General features: G+C 36.5%; 1 protein-coding gene across 1 annotated transcript in view; it reads right to left on the minus strand.

Annotated features, from left to right (window-relative positions):
• Positions 1-14424, minus strand: part of GRID2 (glutamate ionotropic receptor delta type subunit 2) — a 919201-nt gene that overhangs the window by 260730 nt on the left and 644047 nt on the right. The window contains exon 12 of the mRNA XM_069098591.1: positions 8681-8876. Within this exon, the coding sequence (XP_068954692.1) occupies positions 8681-8876 (196 nt within the window). The remainder of the gene's footprint in view (positions 1-8680; positions 8877-14424) is intronic.

The raw sequence follows: 14424 nt of genomic DNA on the forward strand, positions 1-14424 counted from the left end.
TTCCTTCCTTCCTTCCTTCCTTCCTTCCTTCCTTCCTTCCTTCCTTTGTGTTCTCAGAGGACATGCCAGCTGACTGCATATCTAAATGGCTAAAAAGTCTCTGCATATAGGTTTGGAGGAGTTTATTCATCATCAAAGATGATTTTTTTTAGTCTTAGTAATGGATTCTTTGACAGTCCTACCTGTCAGGGCTTGCTAGGTGTGGGAAGGTACTGCATTCCATTTTGGCCACATCCTAGAGTTGGCACCTGCTTCCAGAAAGAAGTAGAAAATGATCTTCCTGCCTGAGGTAAGTTAAGTTAAGTTAATGTCAAGATCTTCCCATGGGTAGTGGCTTTCATCTATTCACCTCACTTTCTAACTCTAATCTTTTGGGACCTTAAACTGTCTCCCCAAGCTTTTGCTCATTTATTTTGTCTCATCTATGTTCTCCTAACTCTCGAATATATGCCCAGCCTTTTAATACCTTGCCTTGCTTATCTTTTAGCATCTGTGTCCTCCTGGCTCCTGACTACTTGGCTTTAATTTAGTGATTTACTCTGGTCTATGAGATCTGTCTGCCTCTGAAGCCAAACCTAGCCTGGTGTTCTTTATACTGGATCCTCTTACCTCACATCTCTGTGACCTACTATTGTTTTTTGGATTCAGTATGATAGCAAATGTTTGTTTTACTGAATAATCAATCCCATATTCTGTCTGGCAGTTCAAGGGAACTACTTGAGAAAGGTCTTGGGGCATTTGGGGGTGAGATATGGAGTGGGACCTTTGTAACACTGTGAGTCATTGTGGACTGTGCAGCTCAGCAAAGGGCTTGATGTTTAGACAAAAACTCTTTTCATTAAAAACAAGATATTTATTAACCACAGAAAAACCTTGTTAGTCAATGGAAGAATCTTTTGTGCCATTTTAAGTGGTGGTTTAATCTGCCACATGGTAGCCTCTCAACATGCCCTCCTTACCCTACTCCCTCCAGGCTACAGTTACTCACTCCTCAGTGGCTATTCTTGACAATACCAACTTCTTGTAATGAGGTTATATGGAAGCATACATCCTATAGAGTTTTCTTTCTGCCACTTTAAAAAATGGCAAAATCTATTAGGATTCCTTTAGAAGCATTTGGTAGGGTCTGGGCATCAGGGAAATGAGTTCAAACCTAGCCTCAGAGATTTACTAGAGGTCTGAGTATCCGCATGGCTGTTTGCTTCAATTTTCTCAACCATAAAATCAGAACAAATCTGAGAACCTACGTATAAGAGTTGTTATGAGGATTAAATGGGATAATATTTGTAAAAAGCACTAAACACTAAGTGCCTGGCACATGGTAGGCAATGAATGTTATTCCCTTCCCTTCCCCCACCTCTTTAAGTAGTAGATTTCTCCAGGCTAGATGAGGGCGAAAAGGATCGTGAAAGGGCTATACAATGTGTGACATGAGAAGTGATTAAAGAAATGGATTATGTTTAAACTGAAAGAGAAGGTAGCCAGAGGAAGCATGATAATTATCTTTAAATATTTAAAGGGCTACCATGTCAAGTAGTCTGTGTTGTTCCAGAAAGTAGGACTAAGACCAAAGAGTCACCTTTTGGTACAGCATCAGAAAGAATGAATAGAGTTCTCCAAAAATGTAATGAGCTGCCCTGGGAGATCATGAATATTCTTCTCTAGAGGTGTCTAAGCAGAGTTTGGATATCTGTATGGTAGAGATGACAAGGGAGAGGTCCCTTCCAGGAAAATGCTATGTCTGTAAAAAAAAAATTAGAAATTAAAAATACTATACTAGAACATGTGAAAAATGAGTTGCTTTTCTCCAATACAGGACACTCAACAATATGTCACTGTGCTTGATGTGCTCTTATCTCAGATCCTTCCCCCAGACCCAGGAAACTTTGGCAGAGGTGGTAGCTTTCTTTTTCTAACAAGAATCTTCCTAGATGCCTATGAACTTTGTATCCTGAGCCAAAATGTATTTCATCATCGATACCTCTTAAACATTCTTTTCTTTTTAAATTTTGAGATCTATATTCTCTCCCTCCTTCACATCTCCCCCCCCCCCACTGATGGGGTAAATGATATGTCTTTTATAATTGAAATCATGCAAAACATATTTCCCTATTAGCCATATCATAAAACAAAGTAAAAACAAGAATAAAACAAATGAGAAAATTACACTTCAATTTATACTCAGAGTTCATCAGTTCTCTCTCTGGAGGCAGACAGCATCTTTTTATCATGAGCCCTTTGGAAATGTCTTGGATAATTCCATTGACCAGAGTAGCCAGTCTTTCACTGTTGATCATCATTACAACATTGTTTTTACTATGCACAATTATATCCTGGTTCTTATCACTTCACTTTGTATCAGTTCATATAGGTCTTGCCAGGTTTTTCTCAAATGGCTCCCCTCATCATTTTATATATATATATATATATATATATATATATATATATATATATATATATATATATAAACAATAGGATTTCATCACAATCTTATGCCACAGCTCATTTAAACCATTCCTCAATTCTTTAGCATCACCTCAAATTTCAATTCTTTGCCAGCACAACAATAACTGCTATAAATATTTTTGTACATTTAAGTCCTTTTCCTTTTCCTCTGTTCACTAATTGGCCAACAGTTCATTAATATGTCTATTTCCCTCATCCCCTCTAGCATTTCATTTGTTATTTCTGATAGGTGTTAGGTAGTACTTCAGAGTTGTTTTAGTTTGCCTTTCTCTGCTTAATAGTGATTTAGATCAGTTTTATACAATTTGATTTTATTTCTTTTTCTGAAAATTGCCTTTTCATATCTTTCAATCATTTATCAATTGGAGAATGGCTCTTATTTTTATGAATTTGCCTTACTTCTCTATGTATTTGAGAAATGAAACCTTTACCAGAAAAAATTGTTGTAATTTTTTGTATATTACTTCACTATCTGTGTTACAGTTTAGTAAAATGGAGTTTCCTGGATTATCTCTTTTAATTTGGTCTGCTTTTACTTTTGCTTTTTCTGAAATCACAATTGCTACCCCTGCCTTTTTTACTTCATTTGAAACAACAGATTCTGCTCCAATGCTTTATTTTAATTCTGTGTATGTCTTTCTGTTTCAAGTGTCTCCTTTTTGCAACATATTATTGTATTATGATCTCAAATCCACTCTGCTATTATATCCCATTTTATGGGTTAGCTCATCCTATTCACACTTACAATTATGACTACTAACTATGTCAGACCAAAATTGTCAGGCCAAAATTAGCACAGTTGGCAGAGAATTGATTCCTATTCTGTTACATCTTGGCCTCAGAGACTGTATCAAGTTCACAATCATCTAAATAAAAAGTCATGCACCAATTTCCCCTCCACTTTGGTCTTGGCTTGTAGCCTTTTCAAATTAAATAGTTTACCAACAGTACTGATACTGACAGAAGCTGATATTGATGCTGTTTTCATTCTCACTGAAGGTGTCTGACAACATTGCAGAAAATATCATGCTGAAGAAAGCGTACCACCCTGCTTTACTCCATTGGCAACTGGGAAGCATGAACATATGCTGTGCAAGAATGCCATCATGAAACTGGAATAGATTGTTGATAAACTTCTCCAGGCAACCCAGTTTCACCATGATCTTCTACAGGCCCTGACAACTGATTATCAAAGGTCTTGGTCAGGTTGACAAATACTGTATGCAGATTCCCACTTCAAGCATTTCTCCTGGAGTGGTAAGGCACCAAACACTGTGTTGACCATTCTGCAGCCCTTTCTAAAGTCATACTGATTCTTGGGCAAGTGTTATTGGGCAAGTTATCCAGATAACTAATAAACACCAAGAAAACTGAGGTCCTCTACAAACCAGCACCATCCCTTCCATATATGGAATAACTGGTCACAATAAATGGAGAAATTTTGAATGCTGTGTATAAATTAACTTACCTTGGCAGTACACTTTTCAGGACTTTCCATATAGATATGAAGTCAATGCATGCATTGCCAGAGCTATCTTAGCATTTGGGAGGTCCCCAAAAAAATATGGGAGAGAAGAGATATCAGGTTGTCTACTAAATTGAAGGTCTACAGAGACCTCATGCTGATTACCCCATTGTATGTCTATAAACCCTGGATGGTCTGTCAGAACCATGTCAGAAAACTGAACTGATTTCACTTAAATTATTTCAGGGAGATCCTAAAGATTGCCTGACAAGATAAGGCACCAGACACTGAGGTCCGGTCTAGAGCGGAATTGCCAAGCATTCAAACTCAACTGCAGAAAGTATAACTTTGATGGGTTGGCCATGCTGTTTGAAGGCCAAATGAACTGTTACCTGAAAGACTATTTTATGGAGAATTTACACAAAGTAAACACTCACTTAGGGTAAGAAGAAGTGGTATAAGGATACTCTTAAAGTATTTCTGAAGAACTTTAGTATAGACTGTGAGGCATGGGAAATTCTGGCATAAGACTGTCCAGCATACTGTGCCTGGATCAAAGAAGGGCTTGTAGTTCATAAGCAAAGTAGAATTATTGAAGCAGAAAGGAAATGTGATTGGTGCAAATTGAGAGCCACTTCCACTCTAAATGTTGTAACAGTCCACTGGTGACCAGTCTGTGCTAGGGCCTTCTGAACTCATGTTGGATTGATTGGCCACAGCCAAACACCCTGTACCCAGACTCCAACATTGTGATGTCATTGGTGTTCTTTGAAAACTAAGGATGAACAACAACTAGCTAAATTTCCTCCATCCAGTTTTCTTGTTGCTTATACTCCCTCTCTTTTCACTCTGCCTCTCCCCAAAAGTCTATTTTGCTTCTCACCACTGCCTCCCTTAATTCACCCTCCCTTTTATCACCCCTGCCCATATTTATTATCTCCTTGTCCTCCTCTTTCCCTATTGAATAAGATAGATTTCTACACAAAAGTGAATGTATAAATGTACTTTTCTCTTTGAACCAATTCCAATGAGAGTTCCAAGCATTGCTCACCACTCCCTCATTTCCTCCCTTTACAGTAGTAAAAGCACTTCTTTACTTGTGTGTCTCTGTGAGAAAATTTCCCCATTCTGTGTCTCTCTTCCCTCTTCTTCCAATGCATCCCTTTTTCTCACGCCTACATTTTTTTTGAGACATCCCAACGTAATCAATCCACTCTCATGCCCTCTAAGAAGACTCTAATTGCCTTAATAATGATAAAGTTCCTTGGAATTACATGTATCATTTTCTCATATAGGAGTGTAAACTGTTTAACTTTATTGAGTTCTTTATGATTATTTTTTCAACTTTACGTTTTTGTGATTATCTTGAGTCTTCTCTTTGAATGTCACATATTATTTTAGCTCTCATCTTTTCATTAGGAATGCGTGGAAGTCCTCTTTTTCACTAAAAACACATTTCCCCCCTTAAATGATGATACTCAGTTTTGTTGGGTAAATTATTCTTGGTTATAATCCTAGCTCTTTTGCCTTCTGGAATATTCCAAGCCCTCCATTCCTTTAATGTAGAAGTGGCTAAATCTTGGCTTATCCTGACTGTGACTCTACAATATTTGAATTGTTTGTCTATGGCTGATTGTATTTTCTCCTAGACATGGGAGCTTTGGAATTTGGCTCTAATATTTCTGGGAGTTTTCCTTTTGGGATCTCTTCCAGGAAGTGATCAGTGGACTCTTTCCATTTTTGTTCTATTATTTGGATTTAAGATATCAGGGCAGTTTTCCTGAATTTTTAAATTATGGTATCTGGACACTTTTTTTCTTTTTTAAAGCAATTGGGGTTAAGTAACTTGCTCAAGGTTACATGGCCAGTTATTTATGGGTGTGGTGCTAAGTATCTGAGCCCAGATTTGATCCCAGGTCATCCTGACTCTGGGGCTGGTGCTCTTACTCACTGCGCCACCTGACCGCCCCTATCTAGACTCTTTTAAAATTATGACATTTAAATAGTTCCAAAATTCTTAAATTATGTCTCCTTGATCTTTTTTGCAGGTCAGTTATTTTTTTGATCAGATATTTTACTTTTTTCATTTTTTATTTTATTTTAATATTTCTTGATTTCTCATGCAGTCATTAGTTTCCATTTGGCCATTTCCAATTTTTAAGGAATTTTTTTTCAATGAGCTTTAGTAATGCTTTTTCTATTTGGCCAATTCTGCTTTTAAAGGAGTTTTATTTTTCTTTAGTGAATTTTTGTGCCTCTTTTACAAACCTGTTCATTTTCTTTTAATAATTTTCATACATTCCTCTCCTTTCTTTTCCCAGTTTTTCATCTAACATTCTTATCTCTTTCTTTAAGTCTTCCAGGAATTAATGCTGGGCTTGTGTCCAATTAGCATTTTTCTTTGAGGCTTTGGTAGTAGCTGCTTTATCACATTGCTGCTTTATCAGTTTATGTCTTGGTCTTCCCTGCCACTGTATTATGGTATCATCTTCCTATCTATCTATCTATCTATCTATCTATCTATCTATCTATCTATCTATCTATCTATCTATCTATCTATCTATCTATCTTCCCTCCCTCCCTTCCTCCCTCCTTCTTCCTTCCTTCCTTCCTTCCTTCCTTCCTTCCTTCCTTCCTTCCTTCCTTCCTTCCTTCCTTCCTTCCTTCCTTCTGCATTTTCCCAATGGAGTCACTTTGAACTTTATGTTAAAGTTGGTCTCTGTTTATCTGGGGTTAGGGAGGCACTGTGTCAAGTTTTGTGCCTTACCATGATGCTATTTTCCAGCTTTTTCTGGGTGTCTGCAAGTTTTTCGTGCTTCTAAGGTCGTGTTATCCTGGGAGAAGTATGTTCACTGCTGTCCTGGTTTGTGCTCTGGTTTTAAACAGGAAGTTCCCCTACTTCCTTGCAGCCATAAGTACTAGAACTTCTTTTAGTTCTAGAATTGTAACTAGGTCCCCTGCATCTTGTAGCCACAAGCACTGGTGCTATTCTCCAACTTGGCACAGTTACCAGGGCACGTGCTCCCTTGTGACCAATCACATATGTTTCTGACCTGGAACTGTGACTCACAACTTCTTATTGGCAATAGGATTGCCCATCTCTGCCAGCTGTATCCAATGCAATGGATTCCCTGCAATCTCTTTCTCACCAATTGTCTGACACCCTCACTATCTCTTGGCTAAGAACTCCTGAAGCTGCTTCTGTTTATGCTATTAAGGCTTCCTCCAAAGTGCACCTACAGCACCCTAGGCCTTTGCCTAAAGATCTTTTCTGGGGATCTTAAGTCATGTTACTTTGCATAAATGTTTCCATTTGACCTGTCATTGGCTCTGCTGCTCCAAAATGTTATTTGAGGCGTTATTTTAAATAAAAAAAAATAAATTTGATGGATTTAATTTGATTTAAAATATTTTATTAATTAATTTGTTTATTTACTTTTAGCTTACATCATTCCATTCCACAATCCCTTGAGTTTCAAATTGTCTCCCCTTCCCTAATTTGGCTTAAATTTTATTTTAAAAATATTTGGAGGGGAATGTTGGAAAACTCACCTGGGTCGCAGTCTGTACTCTGCCATCTACACTACTCAATATTTTCTATCACGATTTTACACATACATCCTTCACTACTTTTTCTTGGAAATGTTGGGAGGAAAGTAATAAAGACTAGCAACCATTTTTATGACTTAAGTTCATAAACATTCCTTGTCAAATTGTACTTACACAGTTATTATCAGACCACCAAGAAACAGAAAAATTTTCCATGTTCTGGTTCAATTGTTTGAATCTCTGATTCTCAAATATGCAGTGCTCTCCCCATTCTCTGCATTGGCTCATATTATTCCCAAGGATCCTCCCTCTCCTTCTTTCTTAGTTTAATTCTTACCCTTGTTTAAGACTTGACTCTAATGCAAATTTTCCCAGTCCTGTTACTCTATGATTAGCCCTTCTTTTGGACATTAAATAGTCCTTTGTTTTCCAGTTGTAATGCATTTATTGTAAGCTATTAAGTATTCAGTAGAATATAAGCTCATTGAAGGCAAGGCCAGCTTTTCATTTTTTCTTTGCATCCATACAACCAAGCCTGGTGTCTTGCATATGGTAGGTATTTAGGGAATTTGTTGAATTAAATACTCACCTTCTTCTGGACTGCTCCACAAGCTGTGTATCTCTCAGTTCTTAGCATTGCACACAGTAGGCAGCTAATCCATTTAATAGCTTACTCAATGAAAGAATGCTTAGCTTGAAAAAGTTGCTACTTAAGTCATTTTTAAAAATGTACCGAAAAGATGTCTTGCTATAAACATGCAGGACCCCAAGTGAGTATGTTTTGACAAGATGAACTAGTCTCATAATCACAGAGCGACAACAAAATATTAAAAACAAATGTAGAGAACAAAATGTGCTTCATTAGTAAGGTGGAACTGTAGTGTTATTGTGCTTTGGAATCTGATGAAAAACCTTTTCAACCTTATTCTTTGACCCTTTTCTAAGCAAAAGTAATTTCAAATTGCTAGGGGGATTTGTACTTTAAAAATTCATTGAAAAGTGAACTATTAGGAAAAATCAAAAGAGCTTTCTATTCCTTGCCCTGGTTCAGGAAGTCTAATTAAATCTAAGCTGCAACATGGGCATAGAATGTCTTGAACCCACAGAAATAACCAAGCCTTCAAAAAAATCTCATGCAAAACCATTCCAACCCAGAAGTGGAAATCAGCACCTATTTTCAATAAACATCATGGTCAGTACCTTTTGAATTCCTGCTGGAGACTCTAACACATTGTTCTCTGATCCGTTACTTCGGTTTATCATCCGCCACATTTGAGAATACATACTATCCCTCTCGAAAGGATTCATCCCCTTCATGCGAACATGCTCATAGACAGCGGAGTCCAAGACAGTGCCATAAGGAATTTCTGTTTGCCTCGAAAGATCCTGGAGAGACCTTTGTTGTTGAGAGAGAAGAGACATGGGACAAATGAGACCCTATTTGCAAGCAAGCTAAAATAGAGGACTGGAAGCATGTCTGTGCAACATATGTGAAGACAATTGTCAAGGTCCTTGGTTTGTTTGGGAAAAAAAAAAAGGTGCAAGCTATAGGAACTGCTTTTACGCTTGTGACTCCAAGGAGAAAGCAATGATTTTACACAATAATCACTTTCTTCAGAAGAGAAATTTTCTGGTTTCTACAACAAACCGAATTAGATGAGGGTTGGGTAAAGCTTGAAGTAATTTATCCTTATGCTTTATTTTATCAGAGAGTAGGCTGAAAGGTGAAAGTTGAAAAAATATTATTCTTTCAATATTGTTGCAAAACAGTATATGCAGGCTCCAGTTGGAATGATGAAGTTAACCCAGTAGAGAGCATTTTTTGGCTCTTTTTTCATATAAACAGCATGTCTGTATCTGAAGCACATACTTATTTCATAAAAGGGCTCAAAATCACACTCTGGGGAAATGTGGTAATATAATTTTAAGTCAACTGGTGCCTTTTGTTTTATTTTTTTTTATGACCTCTTAGTGGCTTCTACATTATATTTGCTCTAGTAATTTTTTAAAAGACTATTTTACTTCCATGTACTTGTTGTAGGTTAAAGAAAGGAAACAGAAGTAGAAGTAAATATTTAGTTGTCCTGATGTTAGAATTTTGTATAACAACACTTTTGAATAAACCGTTGTGTGGCAGATGTGAACCGCTTGCCTCAATTTACCTAAACTCGTACATGAAGTTATAATCAAGCAGTCAATGCAAGTGGAAATTCCTGAGCTAAGTATTCATACACACACACACACACACACACACACACATAACACCAATTATTCATTGGATTGTTTAAGGTTTCTAAAATATTATTATGCTATGACTAACTACGAGAACACATTCAAACTTTGTTAATACTGGTTAGTACTATTTCAAGCATTCAGCTCTAATGACTGACCTTTGTGCTTAAATGTAAGTATTAGGTAAGCAACTTTACCAACACTTTATATTCTCTGGCTATGAAAACACAGCACTATGAAACTACCATTTAAAAAAATACAGTAATTTCCCTAAGATATGAATGGTCCTTAGGCAATGAAATTCATCTGGTAAATACTTTTAATTTCTTCATTGGAACTTTTAGATTAAAGGGATTAGTGATTTCCTCAGGGTTTTATTCCTTACAGTCTGCACTGGTATATGAACAGAGGAAGAGGAAATAATCCTATGGGGCACAAGGTATTATCATGGACACTAATTTTTTGATGCATGTTTAACAAATTTCAGAATCTTTGTGTTAAGAGAATACTCTTGGGAAGTCTGGTTTCTAATGACTTCCTCTCTCTCCCTAAAATAACCTGTACTTTTTAAGGGCTTCATGTGGCTAAATAACGTTCTCTCTAAAAATTGTTATTGTTGAGTTGTTTCAGTCATGTCCAACTCTTTGTGACTCCATTGGGGGTTGTCTTGGCAAAGATACTGGAATGGTCTGCCCCTTTCTCCTCCAGTTCATTTTACAGATGAGGAAACTGAGGCAAACAGGGCTCAGTGACTTGCCCGGGATCACAAAGCTAGTAAGTATCTGAGGCCAGATTGGAACTCACGTAGATGAGTCTTCCTGATTCCAATTTCAGTGCTCTATCTACAACAATTCTGGAAATACCCTGATATCTGTTGGTATAACTGCCACTTAAACTTTCTACCATGTTATAAAATAATTTCCCCAAGTTGAAAATGATCCCTAGGCAGTGAAGTTTCTCTGGTTAATACTCTTGACCTCTTCCTTGGAATTTCTAGATGGAAATGACTTGTGATTTCCTGGCAGACTAATCCCTCATAGTCTGCATTGGGAAATGAAAAGAGGGGAAGGTAATTCTCTCATGGGCTACCAGTCTTCATGATTTGAAGGAAAATGAGTTTCCACATATATCCTCTAGCTTTGAAGCTAATTTCATTATTTGTAAGAGGTAAACTAAAGTGACACTTCATATAAATACTGGAAATGAAAGAATAGCAATGAAATAAGCTAGTCTTGGCTGGGCTACAAATCTATACCCTTCTGTGAGGGCAGGTGCTCCTAGGATAAGCTATAATTATCTTTGTTACATTGCTTCAATAAGAATTTTGTTTCCAAAGAGAAATTTATTGCATATTCTCAGTTATTTGGAGTAGTGAAAGAGAACATATCAAATATTAACATTCTAACACATTTCCTGCTATCTGGGTGAGAATACTTTAAAGTGAAAAGAAAAAAAAATCATTATTTAAAAAAATATTTCAAGGGGAATTCACAGATATCTATGTAGGGTTAAGCTGGAACCAGACATATCATGGTTGGAAAAAGCCATATTGGGGTACATTAGGATCTCTGCCAGTATAAGAATGGCCATTTGTTGCCTAGACATTATTCAGAAATTAACAAACTGCATAATGACTATCCAGAAGGCTTTCATTTAGTGAAGTTAATATTATGGGTGTGCATTTGGGGAGGGGGATGGTATTTAAAGGATATTTAATTATAAATGTATTTAATCATCATTTGATATAAATTTCATATTGCCAAAATTTTAATATGATGTTGCCCTTCTTTTATCTTTTTACCCTGCTTCCCACAAAACTGACATTAAATCATGGTATGGAAACTGTGATATCAAAATCAATCTTCTGGGAAATGCCTGATATCGTAAAATGTCAAATTTTGACTTTTTCTAGGGGTAAGAACACAAGGCAGCATCACTGGTGGAGGCTAAACTTCCTCATAAAGATGTCGGAAACGCTAAAGTACAGGATCAGAGAATGGGACCCAAGAGAACATCTTACCCAACCTGACCTGAGCAAGAATTCCTTTTATATAAGTCCTGAGAATTGTCAATCCATTTTTGTTTTGCTCAAAGACCTCTAGGGAGAGGTAGCCCATTACCTCCCATGCCAAAGCATTAAACTGTTGGACTACTGTTAGGAAGTTTTTCGTTACAAATTTAACAGTACTATAAGAATTTTATCAGGTTTGCTATAAGTGTGAATTTTATCAGGAATGAACTGAAGCTAAAGATAGAAAAAAGGTTTGTTATGTTTAAGCCATTTTGGAGGGTAAAGGAAGGATCCAGAAGAGATAGGATCCTTGCTTAGGGTGGAGGAAATGATGACAACTGATGATGGAGAGAAGGGAGACATAATGAGTTTTTACTTGGCTCTGTTTTCTTTTCCAAGGAAAATGGTCTTTGAATGGAAAAGGACATAAAAAAATGGGTAACATTTGAACCTCAAGATAATTAAGGACATAGCTTGAGAGCAACTAACTGCTCCAAGAATAAAATGAATCTGGTCTATGTGAATATCCTGAGTACTGAAAGAAGTGGCAGATGTGTTTGCTGAGCCGCTCTCAGGGATAATTGAAGGATCATAGAGAATGGGATTGGAGAGAGACTTGGAGAAGGGAGGGCAAATGTGCACATTTTCAAAATAAAAAAAGAATGGAGGAGAATAAAGTGACAACCTATAGGCCAGTGCTTTTGAATTTGATTTGTGACAATATTCTAAATTTATTTATTAAAGTGATGGTAATAAATGTTTAGAGAAATATGTGGTAATACTAAAGAGTCAACATGACTTCATTAAAAAAATATCATGCCAGATTAATCCTGTTTCCTTTCTTGACAGGGTTATAAGTGATACTAAAAAAGTCAAGAGACTGCTGTCCATTAAGTTTATCTGAACGTTAGCAAATGCTTCACAAATTCTCATGCTGTTCTTATATAAAAACCGGAGGAGTAAGGGCTAGATAAAATGAGGTTGATTAGGAACCATATGATACCAGATTAGCCATTAATAGCTTGATATTAAATTGGAAGGATATTTTCAGTGAAATGTCCCGGACATGTGACAGGGGACTTATGCTCTTAATATTTTTTTTTTATCAGTGAACTGGATAAAGGCATTGATGCATGCTTATCAGATCTTCAGGTAACACAAAAAAAATAGTAAGAATAGTATACACTAGAGGAAATTGATTTCTGTGTTCAACTATATGAGTGCTTTAATTTAGGAGAGAGAGGGATATAACTTGTTCTATTTAATCTAAAGATTAGAGTCATGGTGAGAAATTGTAGAGAAACCAACTAAGTCTAAAGGTTAGAGTCATGGTGACAAGATGGAGAGAAGCCAATTTTGGCTAAATAGAAGTAAAAAATTCTTTATATTTAGAGCTACCGAAAAAGCTTATCTGTAAAAATGAAGATTGTGATACCTGTAGTGGTTACCTTGTAGGATCATTATAAGGATCAAATGAGATAATGTTTTGAAAAGGTGGTTTGCAAACATTAAAGTACCATTTAAATGTGGGTTTGTATTATTGTTATAAAAATGGAATAGATCTTCTCAGTAGGCAGGTGACCTATTAGTGGATGATAACTTCTCAAGGAATATTCTATCATATCATAGGTTTCTGGGTATGTGATTCATGCCCCAAATAAACTTCCAATGCAAAGAGAAACTAGGTACTATGATGAATTTCCATCTCCCTCAGCACCTAACAGGACTCTGCGTACAGCAGATGCTTAACGCATCTGAATAAATTGATGAACAAATGACTTTTGAATTATTTTCCAACTCTGTTATTCTGAAAAATGCTAGCAATAAAAATTACAGTATGTTCAACTCACCATTTTTCCATTTTAACATACCAAAGATAGCACAGACAGTGAGAAAACCAGAATGACCAAAGTAAAAGCAAGTATATGCAAATAGTTTATTGCCAGAGAAGAGAGATATGCTTTAGAAATCTGGAAGAGAAAACAAGACCCATTAGTTGTAGTCTTTTTGTTATTTTTATTCTAATAAGGTTTTAGAGTCTGATCACAAGCCCCTAAGGTTAATATTATTGTAACTCAGGTTGCAGTTTTCCCAAAAAAGGCCATTTCTAAAGACTGATTAGAAACCAATGAGTATCAGCAGTATAGAGTCATGACTTAAATAAATATGATAGGAAAGGGGACTGAATCAGTGATATCTGGTCCCTTGTTTGCAGTTTATAGTCTTAAAAAGCTACCCAGGGCACTAAGAGATTAAATGCCTTATGTATCAGAGGGAAGACTTGAACCTAAATTTTTTTGACTTTGAGGTCAATTCTATCCATCATGCCAAGGTGCGTGATAGTCCACATAGTCCAAATATAACATTGGGATACATTAGCAGGTCTATCATTCATTTTGAGAGTATTTCCTTGACACATGCCAGTTATTTGTCCCAGAGTAAGTCACTTAACCTCTCAGCTTTCTAAGATGATAATTTTCAGAGAAGGTACTAACCTGCCAATCATTGACTCAGGAAATTTTGATTCCTGCTTCTGACACATATCAGCTGTGTAACCAAGGACATATAAGGTTTCTGTATCTCACACAACATTCTTTAAGTTTATAAGTTAAAAGACAAGCTATTGATCTGCATTAGTGGAGGAAATTTTCATACGAAGAGCTCCTTACATCAATGAAATCCAAGGTTGTCTCCCTCCTCA

Source organism: Petaurus breviceps, unplaced genomic scaffold (assembly GCF_028583685.1).
Source record: "Petaurus breviceps papuanus isolate PSGF00001 unplaced genomic scaffold, PetGlider_PUasm1.0 126, whole genome shotgun sequence".
In the NCBI taxonomy this organism is placed as follows: domain Eukaryota; kingdom Metazoa; phylum Chordata; class Mammalia; order Diprotodontia; family Petauridae; genus Petaurus; species Petaurus breviceps.